At 41.6% G+C, this 21,121-nt stretch overlaps 1 protein-coding gene across 1 annotated transcript; it reads left to right on the forward strand.

The window, feature by feature from the left end:
• Positions 1 to 2,030: 2,030 nt before the first annotated feature.
• On the forward strand, positions 2,031 to 5,080 carry ATP5IF1 (ATP synthase inhibitory factor subunit 1). The gene is made up of 3 exons (XM_079110286.1): positions 2,031 to 2,187; positions 2,280 to 2,371; positions 4,819 to 5,080. The coding sequence occupies exons 1-3, from the start codon at positions 2,101 to 2,103 to the stop codon at positions 4,958 to 4,960; spliced, it is 321 nt and encodes a 106-aa protein (XP_078966412.1). The 5' UTR covers positions 2,031 to 2,100; the 3' UTR covers positions 4,961 to 5,080.
• The last annotated feature ends 16,041 nt before the right edge of the window (positions 5,081 to 21,121 follow it).

Consider the following 21,121-nt stretch of genomic DNA (forward strand, 5'->3'; position numbering starts at 1 on the left):
CTAATATTGAGGATTTTGAGACAGAGTCTTGCTAAGTTGGCCAGGCTAGCCTCTAATGTGTGATCCTCCTGCCTCACCTTCCTGAGTAGCTGAGATTATAGGCATGCACCACCACAGCAGGCTGTGTACTTATTTTCACTTAGTGGGTGGGTATATACCTAGAAGTGGAATTGTTCAGTCATATAAGTCTAAGTTAGGTTGGTTATTCTGTAGTGATGGGGATTTAACCCAGGGCCTCATGCATGCTAGATAAGCACTCTACCGCAGAACCATATCCCCAGCCTGATAATTTTATGTTTAATTTTTTTGAGCTACCACTAAGCTCCTTTCCACAGCAACTGATTCATTTTACATTCCCACCAGCAATGTATGATGGTTCCAATTTCTCCACATTCTTGCCAACAGTTGTTATTTTCCTTTATTTATCTTTTATGATGGCATCCCAGTGCCTAGATGAATCTTTTGCACAAGCTCAGCAAGATCTTGCATTGGATGTTCAGCCTAGGTGATGATCAAAAGTCAGCAGTATCTGAAAACTAAAGTTCTGAACTGGAATGACACTCAAAAATCATGTAGAAACACACACAATTATTATAACTAGATGGTGTTCTTACAAGACTTTATTTCCACCAGGAGCAGTGCAGCACACCTGTAATCCTGGCATTTGGGGAGAGTGAGGCAGGAAGATTCACAGGTTCATGGCCAGCCCAGGATACTTAGCCAGATCCTGTCTCAAAACAAAAATAAAAAAGGCACAGGGACTGGGGATATAGCTCAGTTGGTAGAGTGCTTGCCTGCAATGCACTAAGGCCCTGGGTTCAATCCCCAGCACCACAAAAAGAAAAAAAAAGGCACAGACACAGGGTGAATGCCTTGCATGTGTGAGGTCCTGGGTTTGATCCCAGCACCACCACCCCACCACACACACGCACACACCACATTATTTCCAACCTTCTGCATGTGTGTGTTTTCTTAAGATGTCTGTAACATACATTTGAAAATGTGCCCAGCAGCTATTTCCTCCCATTTAAGGCACACAAACCAGGGCTATTGCTTTCCCAACAAAAAGATGGTCAATAAAAACCAGTTCTATTTCACAGGAAACAGGTATCTTCACAATAATGAATAAAAGAAATAATATGGCCTGACCTACTCATTTTCCTCTTTTTCTAAAGGAAAAGAAACTGGGCCCAGAGATAGAAAATGACATAGGCAAAGGTTGTGAACTTTATGAAGGTAAGGACTCCTGTTGTCTTGTTCACGCTTATTAGATGGAAGGAAAGCCAAGGCAAACCCTTCTTTAGATTCCTATTGATACTCTTTTCTATTCTTGAACCACATAACCAAAAGGTTAGTTATCAAGCCCTTTCAACAGAATATTAATACAGTTCACAAATATTAATTCACTACCTACTTGATTAAGGCCCTGATGACTTCACAATTTTAAATGTGGAAGCAGAGAGAGTGCAAAATAGGGAGATGTGATAGAATCGCTGGTGAAAGAATGACTAAGGAGGTCCAGAAAGATTTCTGAGGTGACATTTAAGTTGGGACTTGTGACTGAAACAAAACTTGTGAATGCATCAGGAAAACACTGAAACCTCCTAAGAGATGAACGTGATTTCATATGTATTAAATCGGGGTATGTTGGAGGTCGGTGTTCTGGATCTCGGCATCCTAGAAATAGGTCCCAAATCCTCATGCTCCCCACTTTATCCATGCCAGCAGGAAGTGGACGAGTTTTTAGTGATATCGATTCTAGGATTGGAATTGCGTGATAAGGGTAGATGCCACGCCTAATTCGGATGGGTCCAAGAACCGAAATTTCGGTTTTTGTCACTCTTGCCCTCCTATCCGCCAACCCGCTCTATCAGTGTTTTCCAGTCCTTTGGCACCGCAGCCAGTGTGAGAGGCTAAAAATAGGCCTCTGCCTGGATTCGCTGTTCCTCTTCCAGGAGCCCCGCCCCCCTCTCCTGATTCGTTACTCCTATGTTAGCCCCACCCCCTCGCCGAACAGATTGGCCATTTGGCCATCCTCGAGCTTAGCGCGTATAGAGAAGCGGCCAAGCCAGTAACCGGAGAGGTGCGGCGCTACTAACAATGGCAGGCACTGCGTTGGCGGCTCGGGCGCGGCTCGGCGTCCTGGGAATGAGAGCCGTGCAAACCCGGGGCTTTGGCTCGGACCAGGTACGCTGCGACAGTATCCGCTGCCCCGTCCCCGCGGGCGGATCCTCTCTTCCCTTATACATCTTTACCAATATCCGGGTCTCTCTCCGCAGTCGGAGGATCTTGACAGGGGCGCTGGCTCGATCCGGGAAGCCGGTGGGGCCTTCGCAAAGAGAGAGAAGGCTGAAGAGGAACGATACTTCCGGTGAGGCCCACCGGGTCCCAAGTCCAACGTAGATCTCCCAGAGCCTTCCCATCTCCTTAAGCCTTCAGTCGCCCCACTCATCTCTACGTTGGGGGGCCCCATCCCTCAGCAGAAAACCCGGACCCCGAACTCATTACACACCAACACTTGAGATCCGGACCTTTGCCCTTTATGTAGCGTGTTCCCAGGACCTCTGCGCAATAGCACCAGGGCCCCCAAGCCCAAGCCTTTTCTGTCGGATCGGGCCTCCAGAAATCCCAGCCCACGGCTTAACTCTTTTACCTTTTACCATCTCCTCACCTGGGTGATCCTCCTACCCCGTGTGGTGCGCGGTGTCTAGATCCTGCTAGAGCCTGCATTATTTGCATACTTTCTGAACTGACTCTCGGTCTTCACCCACTTTTCATCCCCCTCTCCCTCCTCTAAACGCCTTACCTTTGCAAGCCCTTGTGGATTCTCTGAACCTTTCAGGGCCTCTCAGCCATTTCTAGACCTTGTGCATCTCCATCTGCGCCGGATTGAGTGGGTTTTAGGAATTGGTAGCAAAACCTGTTCACCCCTCCTGCAGACTTTTGCCCTACTCTACCCAGGCCAGACCCTGGGCTGGAGATTAGGAGTAAGGAGTGGACTTCCTTTCCCTGCCCTGCGTTATCTTTGACGTCTGTTCACACTGGGGAGAAGCAGCGAGGAATTAATCTTGCTGCTTCTTCTGTTAGGTCTGTGCCTTGTCTTAAAAATCATCATGGGGCCGGGCACCGTGGCACATGCCTTGTAATTCCAGCAGTTTGGGAGGCTAAAGCAGAAGGATCGAAAATTGGGGACCAAGGTTGTGGCTCAGTGGGAGAGTACTTGCCTAGCATGTATGAGCTGGATTCTCAGCAACCACATAAAAAATAAAATCAGTTAAAAAAAAAAAAAAAGAAAATTGGAGACCAACTTCAGAAACTTAGGGAGACCTGTCTCAAAATAAAAAATGAAGCTGGACTGGTCACATGCCTGTAATCCCAGCAGCTGGAGAGGGTGATGCAGGAGGTTCACAAGTTCAAAGCCAGCCTCAGCAAATTAGCAAGGCCCCAAGCAACTTAGACCCTGTCTCAAAATAAAAAATAAAAAAAAGGACTGGAAATGTGGCTCAGTGGTTGAGCACCTCTGGGTTCAATCCCTGGTACAAAAAAAAAAAAAAAAAAAAAAAAAAAAATTAAAAATTAAAAGAACTGGGTATGTAGCTCATTGGTAGAGTGCCCGTGGGATCAATCCCCAGTTTAAAAAAAAAAAAAAAAAAAGTCATGGGACTGGGAATGTTGCTTAGTGGCAGAGTGCCCCCTGGGATCAATTTCTAGCACCAGGAAAAACATAATAATAGAATAATCATAATAACACCATGCTGGAGAGCCAGGGTCCAGTCCTTAACGATGATCTAGTTGGACCTCTACATTCTATAGATAAGGAAAACAGGCCTAAATGAGACCAAACCAATGTGTTTGTCTTCTTCCTTCTTGAGACCTAATTGAACTGCTGAACTCTTGAGCATGTAAGAGACCCCTTCTTTTTGGCCTTTACAGTGAACCATGTATTCTCTAGTCAAATTGGGATAGGAGATGGATATTTATACCTTAACCACACTTCTTTGTCTCTCTCCTTTTTTCTTCAAAACAGGATTGTACCTGGGCACACAGACCCATACCTATAATCCCAGCTACTGGGTAGATTGAGGCATAAAGATGGAAAGCTGGAGGACAATCTGGGCAACCCTGATTCAAAATATAATTTAAAAGCACTGGGAATGTAGCTTAATGATAGAGTACTTGCCCTTTCCATGTGGCCGGATCCTGGATGTAATCTCCAGTACCACAAAAAAAGGAAAAAAAGGGACTCTAGTTCTCTGGGTTGTTTTTCTGATAAGGCATTAAGAACTAATGTTATACCTTTCTGGAGTTTTCTACATTAAAGAGGAATTTGAAAGGAATAGTTGATAATGGTGGAGTTTCAGGCACTAGCACCAGGAAAATGGAATCATCTTGATGAGCCTCCTTAAGGTGACTATACCTTCATTTAGGATGGGGTATTTGACTAGTGGGGGTTATGAGTAGAAGAGGATAGTCGGCCAGGCTCCTATGGTATTTCTTGTTGTTTTTTGTTGTTTTGTTGTTTCTTGTCGTTTTTTGTACTGGAGATTGAACCCAGGAATACTGATCTATATATATCCCCAACCCTTTTTATTTTGAGACAGGATCTTGCTAAGATGCTTAAGCCTCTGTTAAGTTGCTGAGGCTGGTTTCAAATTTGCCATCCTCCTGCCTCAGCCTCTCAAGCCACTGGGATTACAGACATGCACCCCATGTCCAAGTGGGACACCTGTTTTTAGGCTTAGGTATTGAAGGTCATCCTTAGAGATTTCTCTGGGGTTAAAGATTGGAATCACACCTTAAGCCACTGTGTCCTTACAGAGAGAAGACTAAAGAACAACTGGCAATGTTGAAAAAACACCACGAAGATGAGATCAGTCATCATAAGAAGGAGGTTGAACGTCTGCAGAAAGAAATTGAGCGGCATAAGCAGAAGATTAAATATCTACAACATGATGATTAAGCGCACACAGTTCCCCACAGAATGGCGCATATCATTGTCCACTTCTACATAAGCATAATTCTGGTTTACTTAATATTTGTGCTGTGTGCTGCAAATAGATAATAAATTGTCATTAATGAATTGTGTTTTATGCCTTCTTCTATCTAGGCGACACATGGTAAGGGGAAAGACTCCATGTGTCTCCTAAAAATGAATTAGACTGGTTCCTGCAACAGGGAACTCACAGAAAATGTGAAGCTTTAAAGGTCAGGAGCAACATAAGAGAATGGAAAGGGATGATTATTTCAAAAGATGCACCATCAGTAATAATAGCATATTGCATTTATAAATGATTTAAAAGGACTTATATGAACTAGTCATCCTTGTTCTAATTTTGCAGATGGAGACAACTACAATAACTCATATACAGTATTATCTATAGTCACTCCGTACACTGGAGTTGAGACTTGGGTCCAGGTTTTTTGACTCCTGTCCAAACCTTTTTGTTTTATGGTATTGAAGATCAAACCCAGGACCTTGCACAGCTTTACGACTGAGTTACATCCCTCAAAGTAGATCATAAGAGCATGTGGTGGCGCACGCCTGTCATCCCAGTAGCTCCGGTGGCTGAGGTAGGAGGATCACAAGCTCAAAGCCAAACTGAACGAGATCCTGTCTCTAAATAAAAAAATATAAAAAGGGATGAGGATATAAATATCAAAAGGGTTGGGATGAGGCTCACTGGTTAAGTGCCCCTGGGTTCAATCCCTGATACCAAAAAAAAAAAAAAAAAAAAAAATTAGATCTTAAGGCTCAAAATATAAAAATTGGTAATGTAACTCATCTAGACAAAAAAAACTTGAGATGACATTTGGGCCACCAGTAAAACATATTCAGTTTACCAGTTCAATGCATCATTTGCCCAGAATTATGATGGGTTGCTTATTCTAAGACCATAGTACACAAGGACCTTTTGGGCTATTTTGTGTGATAAAATGGTAAAAGAAAAACAATTGACCTAGCTTGTGCAGATGGCTATTTTCAAAACAACTTGCTGATGAACACTGAAATAGACTGCAGATAGGAGGTTTATGGACACTCAGGATGTGGGAATGCTGAGATTAATTCAAGTAGCCAGCAACAGCATGACCTCAAAGATGAACAAGAAATGATCACACAGGCTGGGACGTAGTGCTGAGAAAAGTGCTTGCCTGGCATGCTCAAGGCTCTGAATTCAATCTCCAGAGCGGAAAAAGAAAAACATCCTAAGTTCCCATGTTGTGCTTATTTAAAAATTTTACAACACTACAAGATGGAGAAATTTTTTAAAAAGGAAGACTGTTATATATCTTGCAGATTTGTGACCAAAAACAAAGCATAGATTGATGAGTTTTTTTGTGGCACAATAATTGCTTTGGTTGGTCATATGCTTTAGTGGTGAAGTATGCACAAGGCCCTAGGTTTGATTCCCTGAAACCAAACTAAAAAACGGCAAAAATGACAACTACCTCATTAAGAGCGATAATTCCTGAGATGATTCCCCTCAGTAGGTACATACCACTTACTCTTGTAACATTTTAAATAAAAATCAGTCTACTGATAATTGGACAAAGCAAGAAAGAAGTTGGAACTTTCAAGTGAAGATGAACATAACTTGAATTGTTGAAAAGAGTAAATAAGTAATTTTGGAGCAGACTAATTTTGAAATACCTGAACTTGTGAAAATGATAATGCTGGTCTTTTTATTATGACATACCTGTGTTTAATTTTTCTCATGCTGCAATAAAAGTAAGATACAAATATCTAGTAATATCACATATAGGTTAAAATCCTAAAACAGGGCTGGGGCTATGGCTCAGTGGTAGAGCACTTGCCTGCATGTCTGAGGCCCTGGGTTCGATCCTCAGCACCACATAAAAATAAATAAATAAAGCTAAAAAAACACCTAAAATAAATTGTGTGACATGGCCCAATATCCACAAACAGCATAGCACAGGTCATAAAATTCACCTGGGAATGCAGAAGCACCCCAGGTGGTTCTTTAGAATCAAGCAAAATGGAAAAACATTATAGCAATGCATCCAAAAGTCAGCAGCATGGCCACCACCAGGGAATTTGTTATAAATGCAAATTCTCAGCCCCCCACCCCAAACCTGCCAAAACTGGAGAGGGGAAACCAGCAATCAGTTTTAACAAACCTCCATTTAATTCTGATATACATTGATGTTTGAGGATCATTGTAGTACAAGGCAGTTTCTCAGAATCTGCTGCCATGCTTGGGCAAACATTTTTATAAATGCAGATTACTAAGTATAGTTGGTCTTCAATATCCATGGGTTCTGCATCCCTGAATTCAACCAACTGTAGGAAAAAAAGCAAACCAACTCAAGTCCTACACAGTGGTGCATGCATGTAATGTCAGTGGCTTGGGAGGTTGAGGCAGGAGATTGCAAGTTCAAAGCCAGCCTCAGCATTTAGTAAGACCCTAAGCAACTTAGCAAGACCCTGTCTCAAAATACAAAGTAAAAAGAGCTGGGAATGTGGCTCTGTACTTAAGCACCCCTGTGTTCAATTCCCAGTACCAAAATAAATAAATAAACACAGGGAAAGACTGAATAGATTATGTACAAATTCTATACCATTTTATATAAGAGACTTGAGCATTCAAGGATTGGTATCTGAGAGGGGTCCTAGAACCAATCTCCCAATATTGAGGGATGGCTATAATAATAACACTATACATTTTTTTTTATTTTGTTCTAATTGGTAATACAAGACAATAGACTGTATTCTGACATATGTTTATTTTTTAAAAGCCTATAGCATTCAGTATTACCAGGCAGTCTCTCATTTAAATACTAACCAGGACCCTGATTAACTTCTGAGATCAGGCACATTCAGGGCGATATGGCTAGATACTAGTTTTTAATATCAATGCCACTTTAAGATTTAAAAAATGAAAATATGTCAAGAATTATTCAATGAAACATACTAATATTTCAAATAGTACTCCACAGAATATAACCTGGGAAAACCTACACTGGTTATTTCAGTTTTTCTTTTTAGTTATAGATAGACACAACACCTTTATTTTATTTTGTTTATTTTTATGTGGTGCTGAGGATCAAACCCAGTGCCTCACACATGCTAGGCAAGCACTCAACCACTGAGCCAGAACCCCAGCCCTCCACTGGTTATTTCATTAGTGAAAATCCTTTGTGTTTACATGTAACAGAAACCAGCACTGACTGCTTAAGACAGAGAGAAAGAGCAATTTATTGCAAGAATAGGGGCTATTGTCTTGACTGAATGTGTCAAGACTTGAACAGACCAGATTCAGGAAAGGCAGAGATCAGAGTAGTTCTGTGATCAACATAACTAGATTCTTCTAAGCAGTTTCTAAATCATCTATGATAGAATCATTGGGGTGCTTTCTTTTTCTTATTCTTTTTTTTTTTTTTTTTAAGAAGTCTAAGGAATTTTACACAATGAAGTTATTTAACAATTGTACAGCAATTTATATTTTTGGAGCACTTTACAATTATTTGACCATTAAATCTCACAAGATATTTTTGGCAAATAGGTCCATTCTAAGATAGGACCAAAGAAGGAAAATTAGGTTGAAAGGAGATTTAAAGGAAGGACAAGGAAATACAATTTTAATTTAAAGTACTACATATTTTTTCCAGATCTGTCACTCCCAAATTTCTGGGAAATCTGTAAACCCACCTTTTGTGTTATTAATTAGCCCACCAATAACTAGATTAAACAGTTAAGTAGGATATTGGTTTTTTTCCTGTATTGGGAGCTGAACTCAGGGGTCCTGCACATGCTAGGCAAGAGCTCTACCAGTGAGCTACACCCCCAGTCCCAAATACAATATTTTGAGAAACTTATAATTTAGGGGACTTTCTGGCATTATCTATTGATCAGATAATGGAGACCACTTCAGCCTAAGGGTCCTGAGAATGACCAGACCACCATAAACCATCTTGAGATCAACAGACTGATGTCTTCCGTACATATATTCCCATATCTCTCACCTCACCAAGTTTCCTTTAGAAGAAAAGAGCACATGCCTGTAATCCCAGCAGTTTGGGAGACTGAGGCAGGAGGATTGCAACACAAGTTCAAGTCTAGGCTCAGCAGCTGAGCAAGACCCAGCCTCAGTGTCCTGAGTTCACTTCCCAGTACTCAAAAGGATTAAAAAAAAATAAAAATAAAAAAGGACCCCCTCGGTCATGTTACCCCCCTCTCCTCAAGATCCTCTTCTACAGATAAACTTTTTCCCACGACAATTCCATTAGTTTAATCATAAAGTAAAAAGAGCTGAGGATGTAGCTCAGTGGTAGAGTGCCCCTGAATTCAATCCCAGTACCATGAAAAAATCTCCAAGATTGGGGCCTAGGTGTTAGTATTTTCAAAAAGCTCCCCAGGTTTTCCCCATAGGTAACCAGAGTTGAGAACACTGTTCAGCTGCTTATCATTGAGCAGTTTGTTCACTATGTAAGACCCCAGAATGAAGGGGCCAGGGAAGACAAAAATTCAGTGCACACTCTGCTCACCAACCAGTATGCCCTATTTTAGGGATGGCATCTGTTCAGCTTGTCCATTTTTCCAAGTGTCAGAGGACCCTTGGGTCATTCTCCTGTTCTTGGGCATGTATTGTTTCATATCCTACAGAGTTCATTTTCAGTTTTTTAAAATTACATTCAATAAATTTACTTTAAGCATCTACTATATTCCAGGCACTGGGTATACACTAGGAATACCACAACAAAATAATTATAGTTCCTTTCCTTACAGCATCCACAACCTATTGGAAAAGACAAGTGATTAAACAGGGAATCAAATAATAATGTGGGAAGTGCTCCAATGGGAACGAATATGAAATACTGGGGAAGGACACAGGGCAGGTACAGTATCCAGACCTGGGCTCAGAGGGACCTGGTGATGGGAGAGATGTAACAGTGACCAAGTAAAAAGAAGAGGATGGTGCCACATGTGGTGGCACGTGCCTGTAATCCCAGTGGCTCAGGAGGCTGAGGTAGGAGGATCCCAAATTCAAACCAAGTCTCAAAAACTTGGCAAGACCCTACAGCAACTTAGCTGAGATGTTGTCTTAAAATAGAAAATAAAAGGGGCTGTGAATGTAGTTCAGTGGTAAAGTGCCCCTGGGTTCAATCCCAGTACAAAAAAAAAAGTGAGAGTTATATGTGAGGTTGTATAACTAGTAGCAAAATTTCTACTTCTGGACATTCTATTTCATTTAGTTTTATGCAAACTAGCTGACTTTGGTCTGGTCTTATCCAGAAAAAAAGAAAACTGAAGTTAATGAGTGTTAGAGAAGGGTGCAGTGGAGCAGGTCAATATTTCCAGCTACCTGGGGCAGGAGACTGAAGCAGGATTCCTTGAGCCCAGGAGTTAAGACATGTTTCTTCAGGGAGAAAAAAAGCAAGAAAGAAAAAAGTTAATGAGTGTTTATTTTAACTACCAAATGAGGTAGTTAAGAGCCTTGATAGTGAGATGAGAAACCCTGGTTCACTCCCCATTCTGCCGTGGCCTTACACTTTGACCTTGAGCAAAGGTGTGTCAGCAAGGGTGAGCAAGAGCCGAAGAAAGTAGGGGGCTGGAGTTGTACCTGAGTGGTAGAGCACTTGCCCAGCAGGTTCCAGGCCATGGTTGGATCCCCAGAACTATGAAAAAAATAAAAAGAGAAAGAAAAGGCAAAGGAAAGGAAAGGTAAGAAAAAGAAAGAAGCGTAGCAGAGCCAGGCGTAGTGGTTCACAAGGAGGATTGCAAATTCAAGGCCAGTCTTGGCAACTTAATGAGACCTTGTCTCAAAATGAAAAATAAAAAGGGCTGGGGAATGTGACTTAGCAGTAAAAGTGCCTCTGGGTTCAATCCCCAGTATAAAAAATAGTGTGCAAGAAAGTAAAGGTGAAAAGGAAAGCACAAGACTATCACAAGCTTTGAATGCCATGTTAAGGAATCTTGACCCTGTCTAATGGTTTTTAACTCAGGTTCCTACAGAGGCCAGGTAGGTAATGTGAGTGAGTTAAGTGGTCCCTGTGTTTTATGGGAACTGAGAACCGGAGAAGACAAGCCCAACTATTAATTCTGACTGATAGTGGAACTCAGACTCTCTCGCCAGATGTTCCTATTTTCTAAGAGACATCCTAAGTTAGGGATTTTACATGAAGTATTCCAATTTTTAACCTTAGCAACTTATTTAATTTTTTAGATATATTTTTTAGTTGTTGATAGACCTTTATTTTCTTTACTTATATGTGGTGCTGAAAACCAAACCCAGTGCCTCACACATGCTAGGCAAGAGCTCTACCACTGAGCCACAATCCCAGCCCAACTTATTTAATTTTCTTAAACCTAAAAAATATATGTTAACAGATCAAATCACGACCCATTACATGTCCAACTTCAACCTGGATGATGAAAGCAAGAAAGGTTTGTGCCCAGTAGTGACTTGGTCAGAGTATTTTCAAATGCCTTTGCATATCTGAGCTATTTATATTTCTTTCTGTGTCCTTGCCTGTTTGATCTTGGCTGTCAGATATCAAGCATGATTCAGCTCTATACTCTCCTCCCCCACCTCCACCAAGCACCCATCTGAGGCATTTATATTAAATTCTGGAGACATTATATTATGTCTCCAGAAATAAACTTTTTAAAGTTTGATAAGCAGAATTGGGGTATGGCTCAGTGATAGGGTACTTTGTATGCTAAATTCCCAGCAACTGAAAGAAATAGAAATAAAAATAAAGTTTTTAAATTAGCATCAGGAGTTCTGGATATCTTTGTGCATAGCATTCAACTCATGAATTTGCTTCTAAGAATTTAATTAATTAGGGATATATTGCAATATTTTTATATAAGAATTTTATCTTTATGTAAAATAATGCCAAAATTGGGAGAAAGAAAAACTAAATATCCAGTAATAGGGATTAATGAACATATTATGACACACATGAACATTGTACAACCATTAAAATTAAGAGTCAGATGCAGTGGCACCTGCCTACAATCCTGGCTATTCTGGAGGCTGAGGCAGAAGGATCACAAGCTCAAGGCAAGCCTGGGCAATTTATCAAGCCCCTATCTAAAAATAAAATTAAATGGTCTGGGGATGTAACTCAGTGGTAGACAGCCCCTGAGTCCAATCCCCAGAACAAGAACAGGAGAGGGAAAAAAAGCAAACACGATTACACTGGTTCTCTCTTGGTAGTGAAATTAAGATCTGATAGGGCTGGGGTTGTGGCTCAGAAGTAGAGCCCTCACCTAGCATGTGTGAGGCACTGGGTTGGAGCCTTAGCGCTACATAAAAATAAACAAAATAAAAGTATTGTGTCCATCTACCATTTCAAAGGTATATTTAAAAAAAAAATTTGAAAGTCCCCCACATACTTAGAAAGGATCTCTTTTTGAAATTAAAAACTTAGGCCAGGTGCAGTGACACACGCCTATAATCCCAGCCGCTGGGGAGGCTGAGGCAGGAGGACTGTGAGTTCAAAGCCAGCCTCAGCAAAAGCGAGGCGCTAAGCAACTCAGTGAGACCCTGTTGCTAAATAAAATACAAAAAATAGGGCTGGGAAAATAGCAGGCTATAAAATCAACACGCATAAATCTAAAGCATTTTTAAACATAAGCGATGAAACATCTGAAAGGGAAATGAGGAAAACAACTCCATTCACAATAGTCTTAAAAAATAGAATCAATCTAACCAAAGAAGTGAAAGATCTCTACAATGAAAACTACAAAACATTGAAGAAAGAAACTGAAGACCTTAGAAGATGGAAAGATCTCCATGTTCTTGGGTAGGCAGAATTATTATCAAAATGGTCATACTTCCAAAGGTACTATACAGATTTAATGCAATTCCAATTAAAATTCCTATGACATTTGTCATAGAAACAGAAAAAGCAATCATGAAATTCATCTGGAAGAACAAAAGACCCAGAATAGCCAAAGCAATCCTGGGCAGGAAGAGTGATGCAGAAGGTATCACTATACCAGACCTTAAACTCTACCATAGAGCAATAGTAACAAAAACAGCATGGTACTGGCACCGAAATAGATAGGTAGACCAATGGTACAGGATAGAAGACAGAGACATATCCACATAAGTACAGTAATCTTATACAAGACAAAAGTGCCAAAAACTTACACTGGAGAAAAGATAGCCTCTTCAACAAATGGTGCTAGCAAAACTGGAAATTCACATGCAGTAAAATGAAATTAAACCCCTATCTCTCACCCTGTACAAAACTAAACTCAAAATGGATCAAGGATCTAGGAATTAGACCTGAGACCCTTCACCAAATAGAAGAAAAAATAGGCCCAAATCTCCATCACGTTGGCTTAGGACCAGACTTCCTTAACAAGACCCCCATAGCACAAGAAATAAAAGCAAGAATCAATAAATGGGATAGGCTCAAGCTAAAGTTTTTTCTCAGCACAGGAAACAATAATGTGAAAAGAGAGCCTACAGAGTGGGAGAAAATCTTTTCCACACACTTCAGACAGAGCACTCATCTCCAAAGTTTATAAAGAACTTAAAAAACTTTACACCTCTATGTAAATTTATGATTACACGAATGGTATGCCTCTACTTCATGTACAGAGAAACAACATGTATCCCATTTGTTTACAATAAAATAAAAAAAAAGAAACCTTTAAAAAAAAAAAAAAACTTTACACCCAAAATACAAAGAACCCAATCAATAAATGGGCTAAGGAAATAAGCAGAAACTTCACAACAGAAATATACAGGTGATCAACAAATATATGAAAAAGTGTCATCATCCCTGGTAATTAGGGAAATGCAAAATAAAACCACCCTAAGATTTCATCTAACTCCAATTAGAATGGCTATTATCAAGAACACAAGCAGGGGCTGGGGAGATAGCTCAGTTGATAGAGTGCTTCCCTCACAAGCACAAGGACCTGGGTTCAATCCCCAGGACCGCAAAAAAAAAAAAAAAAAAAAAGCAATAATAAGTGTTGGCGTGGTGGCGTGGATGTGGGGGGAAAAGGCACACTCATACATTGCTGGGGAAGTTGCAAATTGGTGCAGCCACTCAGGAAAGCAGTATGGCGATTCCTCAGAAAACTTGGAATGGACCCACCATTTGACCCAGCTATCCCTCCTCGGCTTATACTCAAAGGACTTAAAATCAGCATACTACAGTGATGCAGCCACATCAATGTTCATAGCAGCTCAATTCACAATAGCTCAATTGTGGAACCAACCTAGATGCCCTTCAATTGACGAATGGATAAAGAAGTTGTGGTATATATACACAATGAAATATTACTCAGCCATAAAGAAGAATAAAATTATGGCATTTGCTGGTAAATGGATGGAGCTGGAAAATATCATGCTAAGTGAAACAGGCCAAGCCCCAAAAAACCAAAGGCCGAATGTTTTCTCTGATAAGTGCATGACAATATATAACAATGGGGGGTGGGGGGGGAGGGGGGGAGAGAAAAATGAAGGAACTTTGGATGATGTAGAAGAAAATGGGGTGGGAGCAGATGGGGGATGGAAAGATAGTAGAATGAAACAGGCAGTATTACCCTACGTATATGTATAATTACATGAATGGTGTGAATCTACATTGTGTACAACCATAGAAATGAACAGTTGTACCCCATCTGTGTACAATGAATCAAAATGCAGTCTGTAAAAATAAAAAAGATTTTAATTAAAAAAAAAATAGGGCTGGGGATGTGCCTCAGTAGTTGAGTGCCCCTGAGTTCAATACCCGATACCTGCCTCCCCCCCAAAAAAAGTAATAATCTTATCATTTAAACATAAAGAAGCATATAGTCTTGCAACTTCTCCATTTCCCTCTGCTCCAAAGATAATCCACTGACATCTGCAAACTGCACCTTTCCAGACTTGTTTCCTCTGTAACCACGTATATACCTCAATGGAATCATCCAATATGAATCATTGTGCAACTTTTTTTCCTTTTAACCTAACACTAAAGGCTGCACACTTTCTATTTCAAACTATATACAGCTACCTTCTGTTTCTTTGTGTGTACAAATCCATTTCTTACCCTAACCATACATCCTTGATGAGCATTCTGGTCACTGACAATTGTACACATTTGCAACAATAGAGCAGAACAGCAATAAATACTAGCTACGGGCAGAAAGCCTTAGAAAAATTAAAAACAGAGAAAATAAGGGAAATATTTCAGGTTACTTCAAATAAAGATAAAATCAAATGTTTATTAAAAGAAGAAAAAAGTAAGAATTAAAAAACTCTTGGGCTAGGGTCGTGGCTCAGTGGAAAAGCGCTTGCCTAGCTTGCGTGAGGGACTGGTTTCGATCCTCAGCACCACGTATAAATAAATAAAACAAAGGTCTATCGACAACCAAAAAATATTTTAAAATATTTTAAAAAATACGTTAAAAATATTTTTAAAAAATTTTTTAGTAAGTAAAAAACAGTCTTGGATTGAAGGGCAGCAGTCTTAGATGCTTCCTGCAGAGATCGGGCTGGAAGGGCGGAGGGAGAGGTGAGTCGCCACCGTCGGTACCAATCAGAGTCCCGTAGGTAGGCAGACCCTGGAGAATTTGGAGACACTGCGGCCCCTCAAACTGCAACAGGGATTCACTTCGTAAGCAGCCTGGAAACCTGCACGGGCCTATCCTGCGCGTCGCTGCGCTTTGCTATTGGCTGCCAGAAAACCCATCCCACCTTCATCCTCATTGGCCGCCGCGGTTCACGTCAGGGGAGCCTGTTGCTGAGCAAAAAGTAAGTGCGGCAGCTCTCGCTGAAGATACTTTAGGACTGAAAACCTACTGGGCGTCCTTGAGTCAAAACAAAACAAAACAAAAAAGGCACAAGTTTATTCAGCTCCTGCTAAATACCAGGATCCGCCCTCCAAACTTTAAAATATTAATAGTTATCTTAAATGGTCACCGAACTAGATACTTTAATAACACTATAAATAATAACTACGGTTTATTGAGCGCTTAAATCTGAGTCAAGCCTTTCTAAGGGGTTTGCCTTAGCTCTCATCCTTACAACAGCCCTGTACGTTTTATTGCCCTGTTTGACACAATAGGAAGCAGGTTCAGAGAGGTGAAATGACTTGCCCAGGTGCATACAGCTAGAACAGGTTAGAACTGAAACTTGAGACTGTGATTCCTTGATTTCAGATTCAACTTTTGGTGGGGGCAGGATACGGAAGTTTTTGAGGGGTAGGGAGGAGTGGGACAGAATGGTAGCCAGAGCCAGGAACAGGCCTCATGGTTGCTCTCTGAGAATGAGATGTTTAGAGCTTTTAGGAGTGGTGGCTGGGGGGAGGGGAGGGACAACAGAGCAAGGGACAAGTTGTTCTTTCCGGAAACGCGAGGTTCCTGGGGCAGCCTATTAAGGCACAGATGCCCCTGGACCTCAAGACTCTAGTGTCCACTCTGCGGACACCTTTTTTTTTTTTTTTTTTTTTTTTTTTTTTTTTTTTTTCTTTCTTCCTTTTTGCCGTGCTGGGAATTGAACTGAGGGTCTCACATATGCACGGCAAGTAGTCTACCACTGAGCTACATTCCCAGCCCTGTACAGCTTTCTGGAGGACCCTGGGCAAATTCTTCCTTCCCTCTGGACCTGAGGCTTCCTGCTTGTAGGATGAGGGACTAAGCAGAAAAACGGGAAATGGGTTCAGGCTGTCGTCTTTTAGAAGAGTGGTCCTTAACCCTGCATGGTGGTAGTAATTCCAAGGGCTCAGAAGGCTGAGGCAGGGGATCGCAAGTTCGAGCTCTGCCCAGGCAACTTAGCGAGACCAAAGGGTGGGTCCTTGCTGGCAGCAGGAGACTCTTAAGCAATCATATGAGCTTTTCTTACCGTTGCCTGGCTTCTTTTCAAGAACTGGAGACGGTTACGCGGGACCTTACAATCCTATAAACCGAAACCGGTTTGGGGCAGCCCTCATGCCACCTTTTTTCAGTCTTTTCTGACTGAGCTATAGCAGGATCCGACCTGCAGGGGGCGCTGAGGGCTCACTCCGCCGATAAAACTAAACGAGCTCTTCAGCAAATTGCCCAAAAGCATCCCGCGGGTTAGTTTTCATTTTTCTTTATTAAGAGGATTGAACTTTTCCAAATTTGAAGGTTTCTGGCCTTAACATGCAATCGAAGAAATCGAGTTATATGCATTGCCCAACACCAGCTCTCTCCATAGTGGCTCCTGATGGTTAGAGCTCATTTCTGTTCCTTTGTTTTACAGATGAAGAAACAGATTCTGAAATAGAAAAAAACAAAAAAAAAAAAAAAAACAAAAAAACGGTTTGGGCGAAAACTAACACTTGAGTTGCTTGACTCCTGAGAAGTGCTCTCAGGTGACGGTTGGCTCTGTTCCAGAGAGTCTGTGGTTGTTTTGCCTCCTAATGTGCAACTCTGAGGGACAATTTCAATGCTGGTTGTGCAGCTTGACAGCTCAAGATCTGTCAGCTCCATGCAGGAAGGACCTCGCTCAGCAACCTCACACAGTGCCTGCTTAATGAGTAATTGAATAACTGTTTGAATAAGCTTTGGCAGGTGTGTCCCCTTTGGCTTTATCAAACCCATTGGAATAGGGCTTCTTTTTCTGAAACTCCCCCAGCCCCCGTGCAGAAATTGTGTTCTGAGATTGGGAGCTGGGGAAGGAAGAAAATAAAAGGGGCTCAGAAAATGACATCTGGGGTGATAAATCACAACCCCTGGAGTGGTCACAGTACAAGGTCATTATAATAAAGTAATGCCAGAATTGAGAGAGAAAATTAATTTAGGAAGACTAAATACAGAACAGATGAGAATCCCATTAGGTTCATGATCTGAGAGAGGATCTGAAGCTAGAGAAATCTCAAAAATATTTCAAATCTAATCTAGATGAGTCTTCAGGACTGAAATGTGATTGAGGAATAAAAATAGCTTTGGCCAATCAGTGGCCTCAACACAGCTGATGCAAGAGTCAAGCGAGTATGGCAACAGGAGGAGGAGATCTTGACTGAACCAAAAATATAAGGCATGGGGGGAGGGGAGGAATGTGCCCCTGCTAGTATCACCAACCCCCATCCATGCCCCAGTGAACTGGTAGATTCACTGCTGGATTTCCAGAGCCCAGCACAGCACCTGGTACACACTAGATGGTCAATAAATATTTACTGAAGAAAAGAGGGCAGGAAGGAGCAGGTTTGCTCTGAGTAGAACAGATTCAATGATTCATCTTTTCACTGGTTCTTTTTGCTCAAATTCCAGCTACCCTGGCCATCTTCAGTTGATAACTTTGCTTCTCATGGAGACTCTGGAAAAGAGGATGTGCTGGCCCATCAATTATAGGCCACTTTACTGTTATGTTTCTCACTCCCAATTAATATATCTGCTTTATGCATCAATTACATGTGCCAGCCTGCTTCTTACATATTCAGAATCTTCTGTCATCCCTGGCGTGGTAGAGTTTCTACTATAGAGTCATCCTGAGTTTGAATACCTACTCAACATTATTAAACGAGCTGACCTTAGCCAACATACCTCTTGAGCTAGTTTTCTCATCTGTCAAATGGGGACATAATTCCTACCTCAGGAAGTAATTGGTGACATTACATGGAACAATGAATGTATCCTAGACTTTTACTGAAGCTCAGTAAAATTAGTGCTTGTGCTTCTTCCTCTTTCCTTCTTTGGTGACTAGGTCACAAAACTTCACCCACTTTAGAATATCAGTACCTGTTGCTTTTCCTTTTTGCAAAATCACTGACTTTGAATGTAAAATGTTCAGTCATTTCCCTGCAGATTCTAAAGGATTATTCTTCTATGGAAGGAAGGGAACCAGGAATTTGAGTTGCTTACTGCCTTGCTTTTGCTGAGGCTGGCTTTGAACTGGAGAGCCTCCTGCCTCAGTCTCCCTAGCTGCTGGGATTACAGGTGTGCACCACCGTGCCCGGCTCTAAAGGATTATTCTTAAGAGATGAGTAACTCACATATATTAAGAAATATTTCCTGGCGGTACAGGAGATAATAGCCCAATGGTAGAATGCTTTCTTGCTTTCAAGAGGCCCTGGTTGGATCCCTAGCACCACCGTCTGGCACATCTATGATCCTAGCAACTCAGGAGGCCAAGCAGGAGGATTGCAAGTTTGAGTCCAGTCTGACAATTTAGTGAGACCCCGTCTCAAAATAAAAAACAAAAAGGGCTGGGCATGTAGCTCAATGGTATAGCAGCCCTGGGTTCAATCCACAGTACCAAAAACAAAACTGAAGACTCACTATATGCTAGTGAAGGATACAGAGACAATTAGTACCTTAATTAAATACCTTAAAGGAACTCTAATACAGCCAGGTACAGTCAAAAGTTGATACTGTGTGATCTTAACAAGCAATTTTACCTTTCTGAGCTGACATTCCCTCACTTTATATAAATGGTCAGTGATATTCCATTGTTGGAAGAAAGGGGCAAGGCATTTAGACATGATAATGAAGCAAAGCAGAGTCAAGTTTGGAGACTTGTAGTATGAAAAGTTAGAAAAAAAATGGCCTGGGGATCAAGTTCAGTGGTGAAGTGCTTCCTGGGTTTGATCCCCAGCACCAACACCACCACCAAAAAAAAAAAAAAAAAAAAAAAAAAAAAAAAAAAAAAAGCTGCAGAAAGGTGTTGAGGAGTGGGTGGATTATTTTCAGCTGAGCTGAAGAAGCAAGGAAATGGCATTTGAACAAAGGCTTCCTTCAGGCCACAAACAGGAATGAAGGCATTGAATGCCTGATACACTTTCAATGGACAGAGATTTGAAAAGAGGGGTACTTAAAGAAAGGTTTGAAGGCCAAACAAAGAGCGAGGGTGTGGCAGGTGAGAATACTGAAAAAGTAAGGTGAGACATATCTTAACAGACCTTGATATCAGTCTAGGGGGGTGATCTTTATTCTGTAGCTGATGAGATAGATACCAGTGAAGCTTTTTGATCGGGACATTTAACATCATAGAGTAATTGTGTGTGTGCGCGTGTGTTGCTGGGAATGGAACCCAGGGCCTTTTGCTTCTAAGCAGGGTTCCACTGGAGGATTCAGTGACCACAGGGATACCACTGGCAGGACATTGGGCTAGGTGACAGCATAGAATAGGAGAAAAAGATATAAAACTGTGCACTCTGCCCTCCAGGAGCTTATAATTAAAAGGTAAGATAAGTCATAAACACCGAAAATTACAATACAAGGTAGAATGTGAAAAGTGATGAGAGATCCAACCCAAGTGCCTAGGGAGTTTAGGATTAAATGACCTTATTTTCCTTCTACCAAGAAGCTGGAAGCAAGAGACCAAATTAGAGGCTCATCTTGGGGAACCTTGGAGTCCTAGTCCACTCTGGCCCCTGCCAGGATTCCCAGCCCAGAATAAACAAGAATTTCAAATTGAAATAAAGAGAAGGGTCCAAAGGAAAACAATGAATAGGAGATGAATTTTGCCCTCAGGTGCTAAGGTGCTGGTAGAGGCAACTTCCTTGCAAAAGGAGAGTCGAAAGCCAGGAAATGGATGAGATCAGAGAGAGTGTGGAGAGAAGAGTGATAAAAACAGAAACTAGGGGAGCACCCACGTTTGAGGGAGTGGGAAGATAAAGAGGAGTCAGAGAAGGCGTGGCCAGAGGGAGAAGTGAGAATAAACCCAGCAGAACACCTTGTTACAAAGTTTCGAGAAAGAGGGTGGCAAGTGTGGAATAGGACTGGAGGCACCAAGGGAGCAGAGAGAGGGAAACCCGCAGCAATAGGGATTGAGGTTAGACGTGAGGTTGTCAATGGTATTATAGTGCATGAAGGCTTTTCCAGAGACTCCACAAATAAGGTGGATCCCCTGTGTCTGGTACATTTGGAAGTGGAGTCCTCCCCGAGGTCTGGGGGAAGAGGGTGGCATCCTTTGGCCCCAAATATCTGGCATTTGACTCTATAATTACCACCACTGGATACCGCGGAGCCAAACCTCTCACAACCCTAACCCGTCGCTCCAGGAACTGAAAAGCTGAGGAACTCATTTGAGAGGGATTTCACACCTGACTCTCTGGCCCAGCCTGGTAAAGTCCCGTTTCATCACGCAGCCCTAATGACTGTGCTGGCTGTCACTCTTGTCTGGTATTGCCAGTGATCTGACTAACCCTTCTTGCAAAAGTTTGCAGCATTCGTCGGAAGCCGACT

The sequence above is a fragment of the Sciurus vulgaris genome (genome assembly GCF_902686455.1).
Source record: "Sciurus vulgaris genome assembly, chromosome: 1".
In the NCBI taxonomy this organism is placed as follows: Eukaryota; Metazoa; Chordata; class Mammalia; order Rodentia; family Sciuridae; genus Sciurus; species Sciurus vulgaris.